Source organism: Oculina patagonica, chromosome 10 (genome assembly GCF_052425735.1).
Source record: "Oculina patagonica isolate OP01 chromosome 10, crgOcupat, whole genome shotgun sequence".
NCBI classification, from domain to species: domain Eukaryota; kingdom Metazoa; phylum Cnidaria; class Anthozoa; order Scleractinia; family Oculinidae; genus Oculina; species Oculina patagonica.
Window position 1 is genome coordinate 22,573,445 of NC_135767.1, and position 27,531 is coordinate 22,600,975.

Here is a 27,531-nt window from a genome sequence, read left to right on the forward strand (position 1 = left end):
CTTGATTGGACTTCCTTGCAACACATCATGGAAGCCACGTGTTCTACACTGGATTTTGTGTAGCCTGCGAACGTAGACGTATTTCGTCTCTCTCCGCCGAAAAGTAAGAAACGACAGCCGGAAATACGTAACTTTAGCCACCTATGAAGTACATTTGAACTCTAAATTGGGCTTAAATTTGTCTAAATTTAATTACGCCTGATTATCGAGGCTAACTCGTAGCCAGAACTTCCAGTATTCTAATTTATACTTCACCAACACTGAAAAAGGCGATGTTCTTTTTTTGAAAAATCAGTTTCCTTCTCTTCTTGGGTTTTTTTTTTTTGGGGGGGGGGGGGGGGGGGGGAAATTGATCGGTTTCAACGTTTCCACCCTCGACCTATAGTTCAAAGTATGAATTCTCCATACTGGTGGCATCTATTTCTTTGAATTTTAGTTCTGAGAACTAAGTTCATGATTTTTAATTCTCAACGCCTATTGTTAGGAGAAATTTCATTTTAATCAACCTTGATTTTGCAAGACGTTATATAACAAAACAAGGCAAAGATACCAAGTCTAGCAAATTGATATATTTATTTATTCTCTTTTTCTTTGAACAATAAAAATAGCCATATGATATCCTAAGCAAAGCGTCGCAAATATATATAATATAACATTATATTTTTTCTCATCGACTCAAGATTTTCAAATTACTGTAATACCAACCTACAATAACCCACTTTTCCCTTACGTATTGCTCTAATATAATTGGAAGAGCAAGCGCAGCTTTTGGCAACATTCAACGAGATTTTATTTCCAATTCTCGAGTCATAAAACCGTTCGGGCACATGCAAGTTCGTAGAAAATTGTCTCGTAGGTTTGGCACCGATCATAATAGGTTAAGTTGCTTAGCGATCAGTTTGATAAAAACAACGGGCTTACGCGCTTTCGACCAGACACGAACTTGCTCTTCCAACGGTTCAAACTCCTAATAAACTCATTAAGCATCGACGAAAGAGTGGTTTGTCACGAGTCTGTATTAATTCACTGCATTTTTCTGTCTTGATTTTTAATAGGGATTTTTAATTTACTTTTTATTTAGCGGCAATCATTGTGAAACCGCTCTTTTGTCAACTAAACATAACGCCACATAACTACTCTGTTAAAAATAAAACTACCCCATACAAATGTAAACCTATCATTCGCTACTCTAACTTTCGATAAATACGCAAATATTTTAAAACAAAGGCTCGCTTAACTTTTCTTTCCTAAGTTAGTTTTAAGTTTAGTTTTGGGTTACTTTACTAGTTTAGGGCCTGTTTATATGGAAGAGAGTTGTCCCTGGTAGGAGGGTAACCCTCTTCCGCGAGGTATCTTTTGCCGAGCGTTTATATGAGAAAGTTGTCCCTGTTGACCGAGCCAAAACTTGGCCCTCTCGGTTCAAAAGACTGGCGAGAGTTGTTTTAAAACCTCTATTATGGCTGCTTTTTCTTAAATCAGGAACGCTGAATCATTGGCAAAGACCATTTTTTGAACTAATTTACCGCTGACTTCGATTTCAATTTATTTGCAATTTTGTTTTGGCCGATTATAGCGTTTGAGCATGCTCCGTATGTGTCAACTTGTCCCTCCTAGGCGAGGCAAAAATAACCAAACTGTTTATATGGAGAAAAGTTGGCTCGCTCCCCAGGGTCACCCTACCTTCAAAGCGAGTGACCCTCCACCCAGGGTCACCCTGCCCCCCGAGCCAACTTTGCAATTTCTCATGTAAACAGTTCGCAGCTATTTATAAAGAAACGTATGAAAAGCTCTCTCGCCCGGGGTGGCTCGGTATGGAGGGTAACCCTCTTACCAGGGACAACTCTGCTCCATATAAACAGGCCCTTAGTTGATTTTGATGTGGACTCGCCCAGGCATATCAGACGTACTGAAAATTGCAATAAAAGACGTGTATAAGCAGTATACATAAAGAAGACTCAATAATTTGTTTCGCGCAGAGATAATAAAACTTTGCCTTCTAGCATTTCTACCACACGCAATTGGGCGTGAAATGTGAAGTTCCCGGTTCCCGGTTCAATGCACAAACAAATAAAAGCAAAACAAAACAGGCCAAAAAAAAAAAAAATAACAATTCAGTTCTGACATTTTTTGGTCGGGACAGCCATCGTTTGGAAAAAACAGTTATTTTGTATACATTTGTTTTATTTAGCTTGAGGCCATCGTTTAAAATAAAAGGATATAGAGAAGACATGCTACCAACGGAGCATAAGCCTATCGCAAAGTTCCGATAAGAAGAAAGCGTTAGCTGGTTGGCTTAATTTCGAAAGGAAAGGCACTTAAGGGGAGGGGCGATATTATCGTTAGGGCTTTTGCCTTTCAAAGTCGTTAAGATCATTTTTTGGCCTGAGGATAATTTTTTTGTCAAAGAGGGCGGGGGGAGGGGGGGGGGGGTTATCGGAATTTTACGGTGTTTCCAGTCAATTATTGTAGTAAAAGCTGAAGGTCTAAAATAAAATCTTAAGGTTATAAGTTTCCTTACCGATTGCCAGAAGTTTCTTTTTATAACAGTTCAGACATTGTGATGATAGATCAAGACCACAGGCCTTATAAAGTTTACGTTCTCATTACCTAACTGTTTGAAAAGAGTGTGGCCTGATAAGAAGAAGTTCTAAATAGACCTAAGGTTTAAATAACAGCATCAGTCTTCAAAACAAGCGTTGTTTGGATTGTCAGGACTACAACCTAAGTAGCATCCGTATCTCTTCTCTAACTTGCGTAACAGTTCTTTCATCTCAGCTTGCAATGTCTTCACTTGTTCAATGAGGCCTTCAAACAGGATCGTCTCCCTTTCAACGACTACAGAGGGAAAAAATTAACACAAGGTTAAAAATCATAACATCAAGGGAAATACGAAGGTCCCTGAAGTACCTTAGGCATTGATGTTGGTAATGCAACAATGACAATATCAATAACAATCATCATCATCATCATCATCATCATCATCATCATCATCATCATCATCATCATCATCATCATCATCATCTCGAATATTTTTAATACCAAGATAGGGAAAAAAAACATCCGTGCACAATGGGTCCTGTAAAATGAATGGAGAATATCTTGCCTCGGTCATGGAAGGCAGGGCCGATACGACAAGATACGGATAAAATGTGACCCCATCGCGAAGCGAGCGGGTCATAAATCAACAGGAAAAAACAAGCACCGGGATCTAGAAGTAAACAAGATGATAATTATATCTCTCACTCAGGAGAAAGGAAAATATTTCAGCGCGCGGAGAGCAAGTCGTCTTATAGAATACGGAACTCTAAACTGACCAATCACCGTGAGCGTTCTATCTGCGAGGTATAATAAACGCGATTATTCATACCTATAATCCTTTCAAGTTTGCGTGTCAAGTTCTTCACTAAGGAACTTGCCATTCGTTGTGAATCTTTGACTTCTGAGGAAGCATTTTGCACGGACTCCACCTTCTCTTCGATTTTGTCTCTTGCTTGGTTAAACAATGCAAGTAGGTCATCCGCCTCCTAAAAAGAATATTGAAATAAATTAAAAACAAAAACAAAAACAAAAATAATAAAGCAATCTCCGCAGATCTTTTCTAATCAGGAGGGGGCTGTGGGGGAACGGGCTACTTGAATGTTGTTTAATAATTCATCCGTACTCAATGCATATACCCAACATATATTCTCAGCAGCTATTCGAGTCGTCACGCAATGCTTCTCCACTTAAGCATTGCGTGACGATAGATTAAGTCTCACGCTGACCAAGCTGGCCTACACTGTCAGACTTTTTTTTTTCAGACCTTATCCTGGTTTCTATTGCAGAAAGTAAAGAGTTTTTCTTGTTATTTGGAGTATTTCTTGTATACTGCTAGTCCATCACAGCCCCAGCTCTTGACTGGAGAGAGGCACTGTGAAAGTAAAGTGTCCTACCCAAAAACACGACACAGTTACCCAGGCCAGAGCTCGAATCCAGACCGCTCGATCCGGAGTCCAACGGGGTAACCATTAGGCCACCGCATTTCCAAGCATCGAAGGAAACTATATAAAATTTGAAATGCAGGGAGGGTCAAATTAAGGCACGGGGTGAGGACTTTGGCGATGGCTGGGTAAAGCTTTAAAGGCAAAAATAGTAATAACAAACCCGTTGAGCTGTCTGTGACTGATTGTGAGCATCCATCGCGTTTTGCTCTGCAGTTGCAAGCTGTTCTTGGTTTTTGGCGAACTGGTCTCTGACCATTGGAATCATTGTTGCCATGTCTGTGACGTTCCCTTGCGCTGTATCCACCGCCTTCTCCAAAGCGTCAAGGGCCGCGAGAAGCTAGGAAGAAGCAAAACAGAACTTTAGACATAGACAGTTTGTTAGACTGAAGAGTTGTCTTGTCAGGGGTCATGGAGGAGAAGGAGGTACTCGAGCGAGTTGGCACGCTTTTGAGATTGGACCAGAAGTAGGATCGAAGATTACATTTTTAACGCAAACACTAAATTGAGGATAACTCAAAAAGGCGAAGTAACAAATGACTGAAATCCCCAGGTGAATAAAGGTCATTTAAAGCGGATCAATTGTTTCTGAAGTATCAGAAAAAATGCAATTTCAATATATGTTCAACCGGTATAAACGCATAACAACACAGGCGGCTAAAGCTCACTACGTGAAATATTCATTAAAAGCCAACACTGCGAGCAGCCGCTTTATTAGCGCGACCGGAAGAGTTGAAATTATGCAAATATTACTCGCTCGCATTCGCGTTTTCGCGTAGCACGATAATAAAAGAAAGAGACTGCTCGCAGTCTATTAAAAGCCTTACAATGTTCATTAACAAATGGAATGTTTTTTTTGTTGTTTGATTGTTTGTTTGTTTGTTTGAACGTCTTTAAGTTTACCACCTCAAAAAAGAAAGCAAACACGTGAATTGTCAAAACGCTTAAAAAAGCAGTTCGCCCTCAAGACGTTGAGGTTCCAAGAAAGAAATGAAGAAAGAAAGAAAGAACTTTGCTCGATGTTTTAAAACTAAGAAGATAGATATTTCTTACTTGATTGAGAATATCTTCCGCCATTTTGATATCCTGCTCTGTCTTATCAATGGCGTTCTTTGCCGCCGCCTGATTCCCAGTAGCCTTTGCGAGAACATCTGTTACGTTTGCGATGACGTCAGACACCGCCTTTGCTTTCGTCCTAGAAATACAAACAACATAAGTTTAAAACTGAAAGATGTAGAAATTCTCGTCTTCAGGTAGCCCCTCTTTCTTCTCATTTCATCGATGCATAAGGAAAAAAACTAATCGAGACGAGCATAGCCGCACCCAAGGAATTCAGGCGGCTATGCGCTACTTCTAGTTCATTGACGTTCTCATTTCTCGTACAATGAAAACCAAGTTAGTCCACTTCAGTCTTTTTTTTTTGGCTGGAAGTCAAAAAAATCAGAAATCAGCTGAAAGAGGTCAACGATTATCAAAAACGTAAGTGAAGCGCGTAAAGAAGTGACCACTGCGATTCGCTTGTTTACTGAAGTTATTTTAAAGAACTGTAGTACATGTATAGCTTATTTAACAAGAACATGGCACTGATACCTGGCATTTTCAGCTCGTTCCTTCAAGTTGTTCGCATTATTTAATCTCTCTTCAGTTTCCTCCAAGATATCATCTATACCCGTCAGGGAATTCAAGGCAGCCTTGATATCCTCCGCAAGCTTAGCAATCTCTTCTGGAGTCACAGAGAGTTTCAGTTCCTTCACGCTCTTAGCTATTTCTCGTACTTTGTCTGTGTCACCAAACGTTTGGTTGAGGAAGTCCAAAATGTCCTGAAATGTGAAATGAATTAGCAGTTAATGGGAAAGAAAAGCGAACAATGAGACACAGAGACCATTAATAAGACGGTTTCCGCTGAACATTCGAGCAATAAAGGCAAAAATAAAGTTACCAAAAAAGTCCTCTCATATCATGGTCACAGTTTTATTACAACCTATCGAAATTTTAGCTCTCAAGCTGACCCAGCGAGAGAAAAACGAATCTGAAGTTTTTCATACATTATTCAGTCAAAACACGCGTTTCAAGCCTTTTACTTCTTTCGAGGTTTGACATCAAATTTCTTGACAATGCTTTAGAATGTTATAGCGGGGTAAGTATGAGGAATGAATTCTAGTGAGACGTTTCAAACAGTATACAAAATGTTACCGTGCTCTGAGTAGATTTTTGGTAATTATTTTTTGCACTCATTACTCAGTCGAACGTTCAGCGGAATCCATCTTAATCTGCTCACAAAATGCTTAATGTTTCAATTAACACCACCACTGCAAGCTCAAGATTTCAGTCGGATGACTCTGCGTGGAACGAAGCACTTAAGTCATCTATCAAAGACGATAGGAAAAAAGGAATATCGCTTCCGGTTGAAGATCACGTGATACCTGTATAAGTTGATCCATACGGTCACTTGCATTCCTTGCTCGCTGAGCAGCCTCCATAGCCCGCATCATTGCCTGGTCAGCGGATTCTCTGGTCATGTTTACCATTATTTCAGCCTCCTGTACTTCTTCCATTTTTGCTATTGCTTTAACTGTTGATAAAACATACAGCTAGTTCCTTCTCTGATTACAGTTAGCGTTACATGCGAGAACGTAGGAGCTTAACGTCAAGCAACAACTATTCACCGACACTGAGGTGGATGGTTGCTGCAGTATTTAGTCAAAGATTACAATTTTCGCGCGCAAGTTGCTCGGAGGTGAATGGCAAAGGATATACGGAGTTTGGGTAGCCAATCAGAGCGCACCAACAACGCTTTCCACTGTTTTAGTATATACTGATACTCAATATTTGTTGAATATTCGCAAAGATATGCGATGCCCCTCAACATTATTTTTGTCGTAACGAAGACATAATGTCAAGCACTATCACGTGCGGTTCTCGCTGGTCGTAAGAAATCGTAGAGGCGTGGGGCTTTCATACAGCTAAAATAGCATGTAAGATTTAACCGTTATTCTAGAAGGACTGATCCGGAACCACGGGAAGGCTAATTTTTTGGTGTCCTTTTGTAGCGAGGTGCAACCCTCCCTGCTTTTCTCCATTTATTTCGTTCCCCCGCGCGCACGCATGCACGCACACTCGCACGCACGCACACTCGCACGCTTGTTCGTTCACTCCACGCGCTTGGTAAGGAATCGACTGCAACGCAGGACCCTTAAAAACAACAATAAAATAAATGTAAAAATAAGTTAATCTGTTATATACTATATACAAGGCTAAAAAGAGTTAAAAATTAAAATGATAAAACCAAACGTTTTCGGCTGTTTGCCATCATCAGGGTTGAAAAGACCGTCCGCACGCATATATTCAAATCCTGCTCACACCTCTGAACCTGCAAAACACCTGCGGGAAAACCCATCACATTCTTTCACCTGGCGTGTTCTCTCTTCAGCACAGACATTCCACAAGCGTAGGATCGTTGAGGGTCTAATGATCCAACAATTCCGCCCCAGCTTGAACAAACAAGTCATTTCTTATGTGTCTAAACTTTTCACAACGGGAATTACATAAGATATATATACATGCGTGCGGACGGTCTTTTCAACCCTGATGATGGCAAACAGCCGAAAACGTTTGGTTTTATCATTTTAATTTTTAACTCTTTTTTTAAACTTGTATAGACTATATATTTTATAAAGCGAACATTATGGGCAAGTTAATCTGTACTCACTCGCTCTCATTCGTTGAGCTTCTTCAGCCTCCCTTGCTTTCTCTAACGCCTCCGCAGCCAGATTCATAGACCCATTACAACCAGGCCCACCACAGGTCGAACAGTTAAGGACCCCACATCCGCCACACTGACTCGAGGGAGTCCCACAGACGATTCCATTGAGAATGTCAACTTGCTCTAGGAGCTCCCTTAATTTTTCGCTGATATCGAAAATAGACGCAGTGTTTTCGTCGTGCTTGTCGCTGAATGAAGGCGGACCAGCAATAAGCTGCTCAGTTTTGTTCCTCTGTTCCATAGATATGTCAATAATTCTTTGAGATTCATTCACGTTCGCCTCCGCTTCTCGCGACCTTATTTGGTTCTTCAAAATTTCATCGTACGCGCCTCGGATATCCGAACCTAAAATCTTCTCCATCTCCGTTTTTAACCGCGTACCGTTTTGTAAAAGATTAGCAAGCCTTTGCCGTAGCAGCTCAATCTCAATGTTGGCTTCTGTGGTCCGCATTTCAGTAGAGTTTACCTCTTGATCCATTCCGTCCACCTTGTCCTGGATGTTTTGCAACCTTGTGTTAATAGAATCTAGTTTTTGTTCGACTGCTATCGTGTCATTGTCAGTAGTCACTTGGTTTTTCAGTAACATTTCTACTCTTTTCAGTTTGTCCTCTAGCTCTTTAAGTTCCTTGCTGTAGGCGTCAATACTTCCCACTAAAGGAAAAAAAATAGTCAGGATTGATAACACATTTGGAAATGTTTGCCCACACTTTCCAAGTTGCAAGTTGGTCTCAATCGTTCTTTAATAGTCTTAACCATTCTTGTTTCAGCTTGGTTACTTGTCGTATTTCCACCTTGAAATCAAGTTTTTAAAGACGTCTTTCTTCTCTACTCGTCCTCTTGTGTCCCCACGTAGTGGGGGGGGGGGAAGGGGGGGGGGCGGTGGGCATTGGGCTAATTTAAAAGCTGCTATTAAAATTTTAAACAACCATAGAAACATTTAGTGCGGTAATGTTGTAATGAAAAGTTGGACAACATGAAGCACTCTTGCGAAACCTGATGCGAAAAAGGTGTTAGCCAAGAAGAAGAGCCTGGAGAAAATTTTTTTCACAGTATAGATAAGTCGAGGAGTTTTAGCCCTAGACTGAATCAATGTTGAAAGCAGTGACTTCTTGATAGTTCTGTATTAGAATGACTAATATATAACTCGCGGACTTGAACTGTGACGGAGATGATTTTAAGCCCTTACTTCAGAATTCTATGCTTACTTCGTGTGGCATTGACTTATAAGCATCTTTTAACAAGTACGAGGAAAACAGTTTTAACCTCGGAAAATTCAGAAAAACAATGCAGCTTCTAATTTTTAACGAAGTGAGAGGTGAAAGTTTCAGGAATACGATGACGAAGTACAGAGTACTTGTAAATACCTAGCTGGTGTGATGTGAGACAAATCTAATAAGATCTTTGCATTTCCACACTAATGTTGCGTGACATTAACTTATAAGCACCTGAAAAAGACCTATATTACAATACCTGGTGGATTGGGTGAGAGAGAAATGTTATAAGCCCTTGGGACCTCCACACTGATGTTGCGTGACAGTGCCTCTAGCGCGACCTTCCACTGATAGTAACAATCCCCGCACACTTCACACTGCGGCATTTTGCCGGTGGTGTCTGCGTCACACTGGTCACACTTCTCGCCGATCATGCCCTGTTTACACTGGCATTTTCCCGTGTTGTGATCACACTGGAGAGATTCGGATCCCGCAGGATTGCAGTCACACGCTGGAATTGAGGTACAAATTAAAGAGGTTAATGTTAAAAGTAATATCTTACAACTTCACTCCTCGAATTCCCTCAATCTTTTACTACCTTCTTCCCCTTTTTACGCCTGGTACGCAGGCTATCTTACAGAGTGGTTTGATGATAGACTAAGTATTAGAAATACGCTATTTCTGAGGTGCCGTCTACCTCAGCTTCATAGTAAAGCCTGCATAAAAATGAATAAAATTGAATTCTCATATGTTCAGCTTTAAAACTCAATTTTATATGAGAAGTTTTGCAGTAGGCATAATCGCGAAACAAGGGCATTGAGGCAACTCAGAAATGTAAACAAACAACAGTGTTTTTAGAGAGTTCTCAGCCGTATCAAACGGGATAACATAAGGAAATCGTCAACAGCAAAAAATTCTACTTGTAGTCCTGGTTTTGACTTGTTTTTTTCTAACACGACTTTCACGTTTGTATAACGTGATTGGTGCATTTTATTAAAGTGTATCCAGTGAAATAAATGAATATTTTTGTTCTATTTTTTTTTTTTTTTTTGCCGCCCTTTTTCCTCTTTCCTCGTGTTAACAAAATTTTATAAAGATCAAGGCTCTTTTTAAGGCCACCACCCCCCATTTTTCTTAACGGTTTTCACTTGAGTGTCGAAAGTAATTCTCGTTTGCTTTGGTTTTGCATTTCGATGCTAAGTGATTGGTTTAAAACTCTCGCGCCACCTTCTTATCCAATCAGAAGTAAAACCAAAACCAATCCTGCCTCGCTCGCGCACGTTTTCCCGCGCTTCGCATCGGCTACATGTATTTGCTTCGAGTTTTGATTGGTTTACTTGATTGCTACGTATCCTCTGTGATTGACCAGAGTGATAACTTTGGTTTTGGTTTTACCACGCTCAAATGACAAAACCGCTGTATACTTGGGTTAGGAGTTCGTGACTTACGTTTGCAGTCTCCCAGCGGTGTTCCCCAGTAGCCTGTTTCACACTTGCAGCAACGAGACCCTCCATACCCAGGTTTACATTTACACTGACCACCATCCTAAGCGGGACAGACAAAATAACAATTTGCAATTGAACACAAACGTTCAAAAAACATGAATCACTAGCGGGTGAATGGGTGGGGGCACTAACCTTTCCTTCATTTTGTTATTGCCTAGTTGTAAACGAAATAAATGTGTATAGCCAGACGCATACAAAGAAAAAAAGTCCAGCGTATTCTGTGTAATTTAAAGGGGCACGGCACGATATCTTAATCTGAAAACCTTTCTTGTGTGCGTTGTGGTAGACTACGTATTTTGTGCGTGTTTTCCAAGTCGGACGTTTCTACAGAGAAAAAAGGGTATGGAAAGAGGCCATAGGCCGTTTATCTGGCCAGTAAAAGAAAAGAGCGACAAAAAAATGTTTCTTCTAGACTGGAACAGTTCGTGGTTTAGCGCGAGTTTGTTGGGGAAAACGCGGCTCCCGAGAAGAATCTGGGTCGAAGGGGAGGTTACCAGTAGGACTGGGAAAAGCCTGTGCGTTCACGACTTGCGCGCATTTCAATACCAGTGTCAAGTATCTACACTTAGAGAGATAAATGAGACGAAAAAGAGATTGTAAGCAGTCTGCGTTTCTTTCTTATTTACGTACCTCACTGCACGTGGCCTGGGTAGAACCCTCTCCACAACAGTCACACTTTTTACAGCCTTCACCGCTGCCCAGGTTCCAGAATCCGTCGGCGCACTTGTCGCATTGCGTCCCGATGACGTTTGGGAGACACTTACACTGGCCTGTCTCGTAATTGCAAGTGTCAACAAAACCGGGGTCTGTGCCATTTCTGTTACATACGCACTCTGAAACAAGTAAACAATATTATTTATGGTTTACTCCACAGACTTTAAAATTAGTCCCGGCTTGCGTGGTAAAATAAACAGTACTACACGAAAGTACTGTTTATTAGCATTTATTTGAATAGTCACACACTAGGGTTACATCCACAGACTCAAAAGTTAGAACGACCGTGTACAGCGTAATAAACGGTACCACATTAAAGTACTGCTCAATAGCTTTCATTTGAATGGTCACACACTAGGGTTCCATCCACAGAGTTGAAAGTTTGAGCCACCTTGTACAGCATTATAAACAGTACCAAATGAGAGTACTGTTCAGTTGCTTTCATTTGAATGGTCACACACAAGGGTTTCATCTACAGAGTTTAAAGTTAGAACCACCTCGCTTACCTGTACAATTCCTAGCAATAGCGTCACCATAGTAACCCGATTTACAGCGCTCGCAACTGAAGCCAGCGGTGTTATACAAGCAAGCAAGACATCTCCCAGTGAGTCTGTCACAGTTGCCGTAATTTGACGGATCAACGTTGTTATTACACGAGCACCGCTGGCAGCGGCCGCCTGGGACGAGCGGGTTTCCATAGTAACCATCAGCGCATTCTTGGCATTGTGTCCCATTGTACCCAACCTAGAAGATAAGTTTGATTGAGCTTAAAGGGGGCATAATTTTTTACGTGCGTGAAAAAAATTCAGAGACAATGTATGAACGACTTGCGTAAACGTGTCCGCAGGTCGTTCATACACTGTCTCTAAATTTCTTCATGCACGTAAACGCACGTAAAAAATTACGCGTCACTGGAAATCCACCTTAAAGTAAGTCTAGATAAGATGTGCCAAGGGTCTCATAATTGTCTGTGATTAAAGTTACCTTTGTAAGCGGCTAGTAATTTTATTGAGTTGGGGCGAAAATCGATAAACTTAGTCCTCGCTAAAATTTGTCTCGGGAGGATCCATTTTCTGACATTTTCAATTAACTTTGTTCTTTCTGACAATAAAAATGCTCGTTTAATTTTAAGTGACTGTGCTCATTTACTGAACATTTATTACCATTTGGGTATATGTTAATTCAAACTGGGTTTACGCGATATACGTGACACTGGCGTGACACTAGCGTGACTTTCTTACTTACTTCACAGGCGTCACAAATCGAAGGCCCTGCTCCATTTGCTCGACAAGTAATACTAAATTGGTTTCCACTGCTACCGCCCGGGCACTGACACCGACGACAATCGTTTGGTGTCCCTGTGGAAAGTATGAGAATTGTCAGTGTTTCTACATGCGGATTTTTTCTTACATGAACGACAGCAAAAATAAAACTTCAGAGAGCATAGATTTGGTATTAAAAACTACAGACTTCAGTTGTTCAATGGATAGATGAAGTTATCCATTGTCCAAAAAATTCAAAATTAGGTCATAATAATGAATGAGAATATTAATTTTTGTCAACACTCATCCACTGAATAGCGATTTTTGAACAACCAAGTTCAGAGTGCAGAGCTCGTGCGTACGCGTTGTTGGTTGTCCGCCCTGCTACAAGGGGAAAATGTAGTCATAAAAATACGTAATAAGTGAAACAGGTCTTTTATTTTCCAAAAACTGGGAGCGGTCTTTAGTTTTCACCACAAAAGTGACGCTCGAAAAAAATGCAGTTGTTTCGCTTAGTATAAACAAAAAATAATTATAAACGACCACTCGAAATCAGAGGTATGCCCCCAATCCTGATCATACACGGATGAAAGAAACAACGACCTTGAAAACGAGGTTGCTACAGCCCTCAGTGCCAAATACTTACCAGCGGTCGCATCACCATAGTAACCAGTGGCACACACTTGGCAGTGTTTCCCCGCCGTGTTGTGTTGACAGTCGAGACAATCGCCTGTCTTAGGATCGCAGTTTGACGTGTCATGTCCGTTACACATGCATGGTTGACATACAGGGAATCCCCAGTAACGCGGAGGGCAGAGATTGCACTGCCTGCCGCCCGCCTTGATTCTGCATGAGCACTGTCCGGTCTGTACGTTACAGAGGTTATCTGAGGCACCGATACTGTTGCAGTTACAACCTAAGGAGGAAAGCGTCAAAAAATCAAAGAAAGAACCACACAGTATGAAGTATTCACTACATGCGTGCGGCGAGCTCTCGTAGCTGGCCATATGAACTGAATCCTACGTAGTGGTTCGCTACTCGAGAGGGAGGGGAGGGGAGGGGGTGCTTTTTGCCCGCTCGGGGATTCCCGCTGTATCCCACCAAAATATTGCATACAGTCAACTCTCGATTAACAGTCACATCTACAAGACGGATGCCTGGTGTTGATACCATCACTGCCATTTTCAGTAATTTTACTTTTAGTAACTTAACTCCCTGTAAGACGGACAGCTCTCTACGACGGACAAGTAGAGTCGGGTCTGAGAGTGTCCGTCTGACAGAGAGAGCTGTATGTACAATAAATCCCTTATCAATGAAGTCTGTTATATCCTGTAACGTTTATTTGCATGATTTCTCAACAACTGTTCGTACTATATTGCTTACTGATTACGTCGAGATGCGTCATCTAGTGACTTGACCGCGTTCCTACTGCGTTTACTGTGTTATATACTCAAATACAGTAATTGGTTTGGTACTGAAGCGTTACTTCCACTGCATTCCTGATGCGTTTATAATTCGCTTGTATTGCGTCCCGTTTCGTTTCACTTACCAGTACAACCCTCTGGTCCAAATCCGTACGATCCTGGTGCGCAGCGGTCGCATCTTTGACCCATCACGTTGTCTTTGCATTGACATTGGCCTCCAACAGAGTCGCAAATCAGAGTCCCGTTAGCATCCCGCTTTGTTCCCGTGGGATCACAGTCACACGCTGTAAAAGATAAGAATGGTTTGCTGAGGAGAACCCATAAAATTCTTTAGCCTGTTCGAGGAGTTCGATTACTTGTGAAGCAGTGCGGAAAATGGGATTAGCGCTAAGAACTGCAACCCTCCCAAGTTAAAACCATGTTTGTCACCATGGCAACTAAAACTTTCGAGCATGCGACTTAATTTAAACTGAAGTTGCCAGCCTGAGAAGAAGGATTGAAAGCGTGAGCTTAATTTAGGGACAAAAATTTTTCACTAGCGACCAAACTCGAGCAGTCAGTGGCCAAATGGCCACTTAGAAAAAATAAACTTGGAGGGTTGAACTACGAGTGGAAAAAATGGCGAGATCGCTCGCCGTTTTTCACGCTGTTTCCCAACTTACCGGACGCCTGGAACAGGCTACATAAAATTCTAAACGAGCATAAAAAAAAATTAAGAGCATCAAAGGTGTACATTGCACCAAGATCGACATTGTCCTTCCCGTTGGTGAATTTATTTATTTATTTTTCACTTGGGGGAACGCCAGGCAGAAATTTTACTGGACTAAAAGCGGTAGCAGACTTCGTGAAGTTTCCAGTGTAGCTTGCCTCGTAAAGCCTAGATGCAAAGGCGATGATTGCATCTATTTATGGCAGTCTTGCATAGAACCGGCGATGTTAGTACAAATGTTCTTACTCCCCGAAAATCCCCAACGTCAATTTAGTGTAAGAGTTAGCGATTAGAGTTAGGATTTTAATTTGGTACCGTCGTTGGCGCCGCCCTCTCGCTTTGCCAGAAGGCGACGTGCGTTCACCACTCGAGTCTAGTTTAGGGATAGAGTGGGTTTATCAAGTGTATTCCGGGCTATTCCACTTGATAGTATCGCAAAATTGTTCACAATACTACCCGGCACAGGAAGTGGCAAATGACAAAACTTACGCTTTCCTCCGTCATAGATAACCGACGACATGGCAAAGATAAGCTGTTTACAGACATCTGGTAGAACAGGGCGCGGCGTGGAAGGTGTCATGTGATAATCAAGGCATCTAAACCGGTCAAACTCCTTCTTTCGCTGCTCCCCGTCAGGGCCTTGAAAGATGGACACTGACTCTGCGTACGGCACAAGAACCATCTGACAAAACACAAGCATAAAAGAGTGATATTAACACTAAAAGCCGCAATCTCCACATGCAAAATCTCCTCACTGATCCCCATTATTGCTTATAGCATCGTTGGGAGAATTTGCTAAAAGTTCAAAGCAATTTCCTTTTGGTGACCATTATATTAATTCTCACACCCTCTTCTCTTGATTTAGTATTATATAGTATGGAGAAATTTCATGATGGTCACTCTTGGGTCTTTAAGTGTTAACCGGAGAAAAGATTTCGGTTGTTACATCATTATCACTTTAGAGCCGTTATTTGAGTTGTCAAGCATTCTAGCTGTCACGCAATATAGAAGCGTTACCTGACAATTTAGGTTGTCACGTATTCGAGCTGTGGCGTATTGGGTTCTCACGCACCAGATCGTCACGCATTTAAATTGTCCCTCAATTCTGAATCGTCACGCGGCGATCCAAAAACATTTTTTTCTTTCAAGATAACTTACCGCGTCAGTCAAGATACTGTCGACGCCATCTTTGTTAGACTCGTGCCGACTGTAAGTAACCTTGACGACGTAAGCCACATCTTTCTCCATGCAAACACTAGGCAGCATCAGAACATAACGGCGCGGTGTGAGCAGTATGGCCGAGAAGTTGCCGTAGTTGGGGTCCTGGGCATTAGTAGCGTTCTGGCATTTACCGCTGGTCAAAGGGAGCCCGTCGATGCGTTGTATCTGCACGTCAACTTTCCACAGCCCGGAATCCTGAAAAATATGTAAATTATATACTCGTTAAATACGGTGGAAAAATTACGGACTACATGCACTACAAATCTGTTTCAAGAGGACCGATTCGTTCTCTCTCGTCAGGTGCGTAGTTCCACTAACAGTTTGACGATCGTTAAATGCTGTCATTTATGCTTAAGCCAAAAGGTATTTTCCTGCGTGCCTGCATGCACTTACGAGTGCATTTCTCTTATTGAGCCTACTCTGTAGGCCCTTGCTACGATTGCCGTTTAAATTGCTTTCATGAACCCTAGTGTGTGACCATCTAATGAAAGCTGTTGAGCAGTACTGTTTATTATGCTGTACAAGGTGGTTCTAACTTTAAAGTTCGTGAACAAAACCGGCTAGCGTGCAGCGATTCAAATTGAGCAGTTCTTTCACACGGAGGATGGCAGATCGGTTTCTGCCGAAACACTCAAAAGTGTCGTGTTTAGTTTAAAATTTGTTCTATCGATACTTTTATTACGAACTTTTTATTTTTATACAGGAGGAAACATTAAAGGTATTAAGCAGTCTTTTCAATTTTGTACAGTCCATAAAGCTATACAAGGTGGTTCTTATTTCGAAGTTGATGGACGGAACATTTAAATTAAACCACTAAACGCTACACCCTTGAGCAATGAACGTTGTGAAGAGGAAATCTTAGAAAACTTATCCTATTTTAGGGAATTAATTTATACACTGTACCTTGGGTTCGTATCGCACCAAGATGTTGTATTCACCAGTGTAAGGCACATTAGTGACAGCATATTCCAAAGCGGATCTGTCTTTAACTTCCGTGAACCCATCACCCGTCCATGTAACTGTCTCGCCTTCCTGTGGCTCCCTCGGGACAATGTTGCCGTTCTTTTGTCCCCGTGGGAGATAGATAGAAAACAACAATAATGAATAACATAAATACGGTTTGTAACGGCACCAAGATAAGAAGTTAATTTAAATTGGAATAGAAACTTAAATAAACGGGCACCTTGCCATAACGGGCATAGACTGTTCATAGCCTCTTAATTTTTCAACGCAAAAGAACGCGAGGGGGTGCGAGCGGGAATCGAGCAAAGCGAGCGAAAGAAAAACATTTTCACGCTTCCCCCACCCCCTCGCGCCTCCCGTTTTGCACTGGCGTCCAGTTCCCTCGCGATACTTTCCTCGCGTACAACAATCAAAGAAAAATACGAGAAAATAGCAGACAGCGGACTTATCATGAAGTCTACCTGTTTCTTACCCCACCCCCCCCCCCCAAAAAAAAATGGCATTAAGGTTTCCAAGACACGTTACAATAGAACGCCTCCTAAAGCCAATGTGATATTAACGGCCACCGTCTTACTTGAGGCCGCGCAGAGAACTGAATGAAAAATAAAATAAGTTTTTATCAATATATTGGGGGGATGAGGTATGGAGCCTACATAGTGAATTTTACAGTCAGCGCTTTTATATACAGTACGTACCCCAAGGATTTTCGCTTCTTCAGACTCGTATTTCAGATGGTCCGGCAACGGAAAGAAGTTCCCTGTCTGTACTTGATCGCATCGCCTTCCCGTGATGCCCTTACGGCAGCGACACTGTCCCTTGACTTGTTCACAGTTCCTCTCGTACGCACCGCCGACGTCACACTCACATGGTTTACATCCAACAGAACTCTCACCCAGGCCCCAGTAACCAGGCTAGATAAAAAGACAATTGATGCAATCATAATTTGACAACAAACATTTCTTACTCCAAGCGTAAATTTGTTAAGAACATAATGGAACCGACTTTATCAGTTTTGAGGATAATTTCTTCAGCAAGAGACTTTTCGTACGTGTTTGATGTAGAAATCAGCCAAACAAGACAAACAAATAAGACAACTACGTTAACTATTGTAATTCACCATAATGTTCACGAAACAAGCTTGGAGGTCGTGCTACAAAAGACAGTTCTCAAATTCTGTGTTCTACCTTTGATGAAAAAGTTGGTTAGACGGATTCCTCTTATTTGCCTTTTGAGTTTAGACGGTAAGTTTCCAAGTTATTTTAGCCTGCAAACAGGCTCCCAAATGGAGCTGGGCGTAGAAAAAATCGACGAGCGAATCGAGCTGAGCGTAAGCATGACCCGTTCTCCCCTCAGGCCCCGCTCGGCCCGCTTCGCTCGTGCATTTGTTGTTGTTGTTTTTTTTTTTTTTGTAATTGTTTTGTTATGTTTTTCTCGCCCTGCCCCAATCGGGAGCCTGTTCGCAGGCTAAGTTATTTGAGAGTTGATTCCACACTGTAGGTCCTATGTATCTTAGCAAGTGTTTCCCGTAGGCGACAGAAGTCAAGTTTTTGGCACAAAAATAGGTTTACTGTTTGTTCATTCCTCTCATGCAGTGTCATTTTTGTTTTCAGGTTAAAGTTTGGTCGCTAATCTATTCTGTTCTGTTCTATAGCGCTTTCTTCCAATGTATTCATGACATTGTAGCACAACAGCATAAAAGATAGTGCAGATTTTTTAAGTGGTAGACCCTTCACAGTCCCCTATTTTTCCTTGAAGTCGTAGAGATCGATCATTGTGTTCGACGGGCCGCCATCTTGGTTCCTGAACGCGAGCGAAAACTGGGGAGAGTGCAAAACCCCCTGGGTTGGCTTACGAGGTTCGCGTTCAGGAACCAAGATGGCGGCCCGTCGAACTCAACGATTGATCTCTACGACTTCCCGGAAAAATAGGGACTGTGAATATTAATTAATTTGGGTAAGATAAAAGCAAAAGTTGACATCCATTGAGGTTCGTTACTTTACCTATTATTTGATACACGCACCTGGCAACGATCACACCTTGCTCCCATGACAAAACGTTTACAAAGACACTTGCCATCCTTAGGGTTGCAAACACCGATTGTACCATCCGAGCTGCATCCACAAGCTGAAATAATAAACAGCAAGATTAATTCTAGTGGTCATGCCATGCCAGCCACGGTAGATATACACAACTAGACCTGAGCTCAAAGTGTCACTTCTCCTCACTTACTGGTATAGATTTCTTACACTTTTACTCTCACAGTGCCTCTCTCCAACCAGGTTTATGGTATCAGTGAATTTAATCCTGGGGGCTACCCCTGCATAGGACTAGCATCCCATCCAGGAGGGGGGGGGGCAGAACAAATACATGTACTCCAAACTTGTCGTCTCATGTACAGACTAAAACCTTTTATTAACAGCCTTTCAACTTTAAAAATGTCAGTAGTGATAATAATTTTATTGCATAGGAGAAGGAATGAAGCAAAATTAGACGACCATCATTCATATTGGAGTAAAAAAGTTTTCGGATGCTCAAAAGGGGCACACAATGAGAAGTTGTACCCTTTCTTGCTCATAAAGAGTGGCAGGGGGGGGGGGGGTGGAGTGTATGTGGATATACACAACCTCATTCCCAGGGTCTTTCCCCTGCGAGAACGAGGCTCTACTCTGTACCTGTACTACTTCTAGGGGTGGGGTGGGGAATTATTGTAACAATTAAATCTGTTACCTTTACAGCCATCAGGATCATCCCTTCTTAAATTCCAGAATCCTGCTTTACACCGGTCGCATCTTGATCCATCAACATTTGTCTTACAAATACATCGGCCAGCTAGCAAGCCTGCATCAGGATCATTTTTTCCTTCACATTCGCCACCACTTACCCCACCCACAGAATCACAGTTGCAAGCTGTATATAATAAGAAAAGAGTATTGAAAATAGACTTCATTTATATATATACAATACACTAGACTTGAAACCAACAAGAAAGAGTATTATGGTCGAGTCGGTCGGTCGGTCGGTCGGTCGGTCGGTCACTCATTTGTTCATTCATTTGTTCCTACATTCTGTCATTCATTCTGTCATTTGTTGCCTCATTCACTCATTCATTTTTGACAACTAATTAATTATTTAATTTATTTTATAGAGAACATTTATTTTGTTAAATACGTATGTTACCTCCTGTTCACATACACTAACTTCTTGCCTTCCTACATGTACATGCTCAGAATCTTAATAAAAATCCTGCATAACTTGTGAATAGGAATCAAAATTCATTCTTTAGAAATTAACTATCAGTAACAGTACTTACGAATACAAGAATCGGGATCCTTGAAGTCCTTGTTAGGATCCTGGAAGTGCAGAGGTTTACATTTCTCACACTTGCGGCCGACAGTGTTGTGTAAGCAGCTGACGCAGACACCGCCACTAACATTACCAGATGCGGCAAACACAGCAGGATCAAATCGGCACTCCTCGGCATGGCCATTACAGTCACACTCTGTGATGATAGAAAGTACGATATTACATGTATATGTAATGCATCAAACACAAGATTCATTGGGATATCCAAACAACGAAAAGAGAGTTGAAGATACGATGCACAGCATAGTATTTTTGATGAAATTTGAGGTGTTTGGATAGCCAATGAAACAGTGTTTAAAATATCTTCTAAATTGAAACAAAAATAGGGGTATGATACATGTAGGCAGCAACACCCCTAATTGTCTTGCATTGTCTTGCAAAGGCCACATTGGCCAAAATGCAGACTATCATTATCAAGGGTCTGTTTTGTTAGTACTGCAAGAGACAGCTGTTCAAAATGAAGCAAAATCAGACCTGTCCACAGATCTCTACCAAACCATAATGCAGGTTCAAGGGAAATATATAATTATGTGACTGTACATATACATACGTCTGCATTCATTGGAGTCTTCAGCTGTTGCTGGTCTCCAGGGTCTGTCGTTATAACCAGCCTTGCACCGTTCACAGTTCTTTCCTTCTGTGTTGTGAGCACAGGCACACTGTCCATGTACCTATTGGGAAAAAAAGACAAATTTAAAAATCTGCAAAGTTTTCTTACATTTCCGGGATTTACATTTCTCTTTAAGATTTTGTTTGTTTGTTTTAAAGAAATTGCAAGGCTTGAAAAGGTGACTTCAGGTTAGTTCTGTCTGTAGTGACTTCAACTGTTGTAATTTTTATTTCTGCCTGTTTTTGCTAAGGAGAGCTTTTTAGTGCCCTGTATACACAACTACAGTCAAACTCCCCTGTGCAGTAACCACCCATTGTAGGCAATGGCGATCAGTATTATTTTAAGGCACACAAATTACTAGTTAGAAGGGTTTTTGGGTGTGCATATACAGTAATTAAGTCTCTGAAATGGGCACACTCTATGACTCAAAATTTAGATCCCCTGTATTCTGATGTCATATATAAGGGACCACCTGAGTCCCACTAGGCTTCTCACATAGGTTTGGTGGTCGCTGAACAGGAGTTTTCACAGTAAGTTTACATTGTATATATTGCAACATGAAACTCACCATTCCGGGGATATCTGGTTCTCCTGGCAATGGCAGACACTGCTCAGCATGGCCATAACATGAACAGCTTCCTCGGATCACAAGGTCATACACAGCATAGTAATACTTTAATCTGGCTTCTGGTTTGTTGGGATCTAGCACCAGGTCTCCCAGGGTGTGAAGTTTGGTGAAGTTGATTCGTATGTTGGTCACTTTAAGTAAGTTTTGGACTTTTTCACTGTATGGGTTCTTGACTGGGATTTGAGGATTCAGTGCCCTGAAGATAACCTACCGAAAGGTTTAGATGGCATTAAAAACAAAATTAAAGCTACTAATAGAGAGATGAGTCGAACGGCCCTGGTTCGAGCCCTGGCCGGGGCGCTGTGTTGTGTTCTTAGGCAAGACACTTAATTAACTCTCACAGTGCCTCTCTCCACTCAGGTGTATAAATGGGTAGCAGCAAATTTACTGCTGGGGGGTAACCCTGCGATGGACTAGGGGGAGTAGCAATACTCCTAGTCGCTTAATGCTATGGAAACCGAGACAAGCTCCAGCTGTATGGGCCACTTGGCTCAGACGCAGATTTTACCTTACCTAATAGAGAGATGTTGTAGTTGTATAATTTTGTGTTTTTGAACAATTCTCTCAAAGTACCCTGTGATCTCTTAACCCCCCACCTCTCCCCAAGCCTTTTCACCCAAGACAGTAAATAGGTAACAGCAACCAGACAATATACTAGCAGGGAGGGGAAGGGTGGGTTAACATAATGTATCTACAATGGAGTACATGTGCATTGTACCATTGCATAATTAGGGGGAATTATATTATAGCAATTAAGCTCCTAAATGATAAATTCATGTACTAAGATCAGGCGTCGGAACTGCCTTTGGTCTAATATACACCCAACACCTTTTTTAAAAAAAATTAAGTATAGAGAAAAAATTGGTTGACTTGTCATTGATTAACTCATCATTGAATCACTGCTTCTTGATATTTTTATTCTAACCTCTCCATTTGAAGATGGCTCTACTGATGAGAAATCCTCTGTACACACAATTTCGTCAACATCATCCTGATCTCTATTTGGAATGTCTGGGAATGTCTGTTTACAGTTTGCAGCATAGTATCGGTATACATTCCAGTTCCTGCCATAGTCCCAGGATCGCTCTATAACCATGCCCGCAGGGCGGAAGGTGCGGAACGTCATTACCAAGTGAGTAAAGTGGAACTGAGCTTCCAGATCAAGCTGTCATCAAAAATCAACAAAATAATAAAAAAAAATTAATACCATTTAAGTGGCAGTTTCTCTTAAAGCGGTCCATCACATTTCGGGTCGGAAAATAGTTTTCCCTCAAACTTTGCCCAGTGAACTATCTTAGGTTGTAAGTAAATGCAACGACTTTAGTTTTTGGAAATACGTTAAAATACATTTTTTAGAGCTCTCGACAGTGAAGGCTGCAAAAGGCCTAATTTTGAGCTTGGCCAGAACGAGAAATTTCATAAGTTGACGAGCTCGCCGCTCAAAAACAACCAAACGCACCAAATTATATTTATTATTCCTAAGTTAAGTGGTTCTTCAAAGGTTGGAAACGCATGTTAATTTTGATATATTTTGATTTACGGGTCCGTGAAAATTTAAATATCAGCAACCTTTAGATCCCTTTTTGTAAACATGCAAAAGTATGGTGTCTTCGCCGGCCTTTATTTCACGAGTCCAGACCAGAACATTCTAAATTCCAACTGAATCCTACTAAACAGATGTTAGGAAGCTTAGAAATATAAAAATACCTTGCACTTTTTATCTTCCTTTGCCACAGCGACTTCGAACATTTCGTGCTTATGCGAGTATGTCATACACATTATGCAAATGAGCTTACTTACTCGCATAAGCACGAAATGTTCGAAGTCGCTGTGGCAAAGGAAGATAAAAAGTGCAAGGTATTTTTATATTTCTAAGCTTCCTAACATCTGTTTAGTAGGATTCAGTTGGAATTTAGAATAGTCTGGTCTGGACTCGTGAAATAAAGGCCGGGGAAGACACCATACTTTTGCATGTTTACAAAAAGCGATCTAACGGTTGCTGTTATTTAAATTTTCACGGACCCGTAAATCAAATTATATATCAAAATTAACATGCGTTTCCAACCTTTGAAGAACCACTTAACTTAGGAATAATAAATATAATTTGGTGCGTTTGGTTGTTTTTGAGCGGCGAGCTCGTCAACTTATGAAATTTCTCGTTCTGGCCAAGCTCAAAATTAGGCCTTTTGCAGCCTTCACTGTCGAGAGCTCTAAAAAATATATTTTAACGTATTTCCAAAAACTAAAGTCGTTGCATTTACTTACAACCTAAGATAGTTCACTGGGCAAAGTTTGAGGGAAAACTATTTTCCGACCCGAAATGCGATGGACCGCTTTAAGAGGAACTGCCACTTAATATTCTCAATATTTATTACTCAAAAATTTATACATGTATAGCCATTTTATTCTCAGGCTCAAGCGCCAGTTCTGATAAAACCAGGGACTGTTTGACGTTGTATTTGCTTTTGTTATTGTCGTTGTTGTTGTGTTTTTTTTTTCTATAACAAGAAATAAGGTTTTAATTTTTGGTCATATAAAGTATAACCCTAGGAATTCCTTCCTTCCTTCTTGTTTCCCAGCACTCTCTGTCGTCAGGTCTGCGTTTGAGGAGCACAGGCTTATTTTCCCAAACAGTGGCTGGTCACCCCACCTAGTATAATTTAAACATCTGGTACTAATTTACCTGAAGATAGACATCTTCTTTAAGATTTTGTGATTGCCACCAGGTCTTTTCTGTTCTTCCGTCAAAATTTGAGATCATGTTCTTTGGTTCATGACTGAGATTAGGAATAGTTGAGTCACAAACAAAACACTCCTCAGGATTATCCTGGAGATGGGACACAATGCAGTAATCCTCAGGACCATTCATGCCGCATGTTGAGGAAGCTACCAGCTGATTAGCGCGACCAATCAGAAGGTCTCCAGTGGCTGGATAACAACTGCGCCTGTCACACTGCGTGTTGCCATTTTGACTTACAACTCGACAAACTAAATAAAAAATAAGTAACAAAAAAAGTTATTGTCTAGTAGAAACTTGTACAACGTACATGCCTTGATGACTGAGTCTTAGTCTCAAGAGGAACTTGCATCCTGAGATAAGATAATGATCATGATTGGTTACCCTGTGCCAGATGTTTGGTTAGTTGACAGACAGCAAGAAGTGTAAATGGAACTAACCAAACATACCTAGTCAGGAACAGGTTCATGGATGGGATATGAATAAGTATTATTAGTATAGCAGCTCGGGAAAGTATTAAATAGTAAGCAAAATGCAACCAAATCATTAGTGCGAGTTCTAGTAAGTTTGGGTCTTTATATTAGAAGCAAATAGGTGGTATGATTTTGCCTACCATATCACACGAAACATGCATGTATGCACGACTACAACATGAATCCTGAGACAGACTAACTCCCCAGTTAGGAAAATCCAACTCGAAATCCTAACTCGAAATCCAACTCGAAATCCTAACTTGGTAAATAGGCAACCTCATGAATCCTGTCCTAAGCTTAATAGCTTGTCACATGACTGAGAAAGTCATACCCTGTAAATTGGCCCTAATATGGAGACAATTGGCAATTTGCACTGACTGTGAACATGATTCTCCTTTGTTACTCATTTTGTTGTTAAAATTAAAGCACACTGGACGGGTTTCTCAAGAATTTTTTTTTTTAATTTCTCCACAATATTTTAATTTTTTCTCCACCAGCTTTATTTGTAAGGGAAAACCCTGATCCAAAATAATTACTGATTATTACTTTACAACCAAGCCAATATCTATCAATTGATCTGATTGGCCAAGTAAAAGGGAACAATAAATGGTATTCACTGATTTCAAAAATTATGGAGGATGGAAAAGTATTTAAATTTTCTTAAAAAATTAAGAGGAAGGAAAAGTTTATTTTTTTAATAATAAACATAGGGGGCAGCCAATTAAGCTCAGATTTACAATAATCCACAGCAAAGCTTATAAGCTTTAACGAAAACAAAATACGTGCATTTTTTAAAAGAAGTACGTGTCAGAATATCGGAAGAGACAAGACCACTACACTGTTTGCGGTGATACGACAGCAGAAATTCGGCGTCCGCTTTTTTTCTGGTGACAAATTGTTTTGACACTTGGAGCAAAATGGTCTCTTTCGTTGACAGGGCGTGAACGGCCTCGAGGAAACCACAGAAATTCCAAGTTACCGCTCCCATGGCTAAATATCAACAAAGCCAACACTTTATCGTCGCTAAAAAAATAGAGTTTGAGTGATTCTATTTTTAATTCCTGGCAGAAAGGTCAGTTTAAATGCATGATTTTTGGAATAAGCTACAGGGAAAATCGATCGGCGAAAACAAACAGTTTTATGTTAGCTTATGTTATGTGTTGCATCGACGGGACGTCCCGAACAATATTCAATAGAAATTATGTTGGTCTCAGTTTCGGATGTAGTAACGAAATAGATATATCAAAAACAGACACAGCTAAAATACGAAGTGCCTTTATGACTTGAACTCACCATAACAAAGCAGTGCAATCACCGCAATTCTCCATAAATTTGCCATATGAATTTTCCCACGTGCAAATCCACGAACTTCTTTTCTCTTCGAAGTGATAAAACAAATGTTTCTACGTGCCACCCAGAATTCAGGTGAAGATCTTCTTTTACGGTTAAACTAAGACCCTGTGAAATAAGCAAAAAGCTAATCAGTAAGACGGCATTTCTAGGACCCGCTAAAAAATCAAAACAAGTTTACATGCATCAGGCGAATGGAAATTTATTCTCACGAAAGTCACGCATCAAGATTTTCATTGCATGTCATGCGAAGACACAAAGATCACTCGCCACCGGGCTAGCGAAGTTCAGGAAACTTGTAGGAGGCTATGTTTAGTGTAGAAATAGCGACATAACTAACCTCTGCCTTGAAGCGGTGAAGGAAAGAATCACTGATGAAGAATTTAGACCAAATTATCCAGACAGAACTTCAGATCTTGCGCAAAACATGAAGGTGAAATTTACAGTCGCCGCAGTTGTCAAGATTGCAGCGACAAACGCTTTCGCAGAAACTGCACTATTTGACCGACCGATTGAGTCTTCAAAGGGACAACTGTCTAACGAAGGACTGGATATTGCAAAAGAACGATGAAAAGAGAGGGGAGTTGTTCCAGAAGTGATGTTAGAACAGATGAAAACCTTCAAGCGACGACCGAAGCTAGGGAATTCGCCACCGGAAAGACGATATGCCTGAATGCATTCGAGGAATGTGTTGATTAGCCAATCAGAGTTCGGTATCATAATGTGAATTTCCGCGCCAAGACCACCTTTGATCGGCGGCGAGTGTCGTATTTCAGTGACAGATCAATGCTCGACATAAAACATGTCATTCATAAACTGACCTGAATTCTTGGCAAGTTTAGCGGTTCAACAAGAGTGTTGGATAAAATTGTCAGTAGACTCTCAGTGGCGCGATATATAAACCGGGGAAATATGCGTGGTCATTCGACCATCGGATAGAGAACTCTTGTGTCATTGGCAAAGGCTCTTTTCGCATTAGAGAGGCTTGGCACACCTCTGCTAAAAGCCCATTCCAAGCCAATACTGTATTCTTTTCAAAAAAATAGCCTCTTAATTAGTACATTTTTACTTCACTTTTGTTTTTTATTATTTTCTTTTTATTTCACCTTTCTTGTATATATTTTATTCATTTTAATATTTTTAGCCAGTGAACGTTTTTTATTGTTTTTATTAGGAAATGGGTTCGTTATACCAGGGTTCTGAGATCTTTTCTTCTGTCCTATTAAATTCATTATATTTACTGTTAAATTTTGACAGGCTGAAGAATATCGTTTGAGGGGCAAATTGAAAAAATGTATCTTTTTATCTTTTTTTGGTTCGGTTTGGTTTGTTTTTGGTTCGTTTTATTGCTACTATTTTTATTTGCCTGTTTTTGTTTTTAATTTATTTTATTTTTATTTTATCAAACAAAAGAAATGATAAACGAAACAAAAACAGTTTGGATGCAGGGGACCACGCAACGAAGAAAAAACTGTTGGCTTCTCTGCTGCCGGATCTCTAGTCCAGTCCCAGTCCCTGAATCCTCTCTTCCGCGCGCCTTTTGGGGCTGAACCCAGACGCGCGAAGAGAGAGTCCAGGATAACTTGCATGCGCATGCGCCAGTTTTCCCCCCAAAATT

At 40.9% G+C, this 27,531-nt stretch overlaps 1 protein-coding gene across 2 annotated transcripts; it reads right to left on the bottom strand.

Moving 5' to 3' along the window:
* Nucleotides 1–2,414: 2,414 nt before the first annotated feature.
* Nucleotides 2,415–26,919, bottom strand: LOC144629355 (laminin subunit beta-1-like). Of its 2 annotated transcripts, XM_078487591.1 has the most exons (27): nucleotides 26,254–26,919; nucleotides 25,857–26,021; nucleotides 24,037–24,341; nucleotides 22,279–22,518; nucleotides 21,294–21,560; nucleotides 20,666–20,786; nucleotides 20,063–20,251; nucleotides 19,480–19,659; nucleotides 18,773–18,876; nucleotides 17,448–17,663; nucleotides 16,693–16,851; nucleotides 15,727–15,984; nucleotides 15,058–15,250; nucleotides 13,985–14,143; nucleotides 13,082–13,351; nucleotides 12,419–12,531; nucleotides 11,680–11,917; nucleotides 11,090–11,292; nucleotides 10,403–10,499; nucleotides 9,214–9,465; nucleotides 7,690–8,394; nucleotides 6,404–6,552; nucleotides 5,571–5,800; nucleotides 5,034–5,175; nucleotides 4,144–4,320; nucleotides 3,368–3,524; nucleotides 2,415–2,835 (listed from the first exon to the last, which is right to left on the bottom strand). In XM_078487591.1, the coding sequence occupies exons 2-27, from the start codon at nucleotides 25,900–25,902 to the stop codon at nucleotides 2,678–2,680; spliced, it is 5,328 nt and encodes a 1,775-aa protein (XP_078343717.1). In that variant the 5' UTR covers nucleotides 25,903–26,021; nucleotides 26,254–26,919; the 3' UTR covers nucleotides 2,415–2,677. The 2 variants fall into 2 exon arrangements, with proteins under 2 accessions (XP_078343717.1, XP_078343715.1); XM_078487589.1 differs by having other exon boundaries at nucleotides 25,857–26,919.
* Nucleotides 26,920–27,531: the final 612 nt, after the last annotated feature.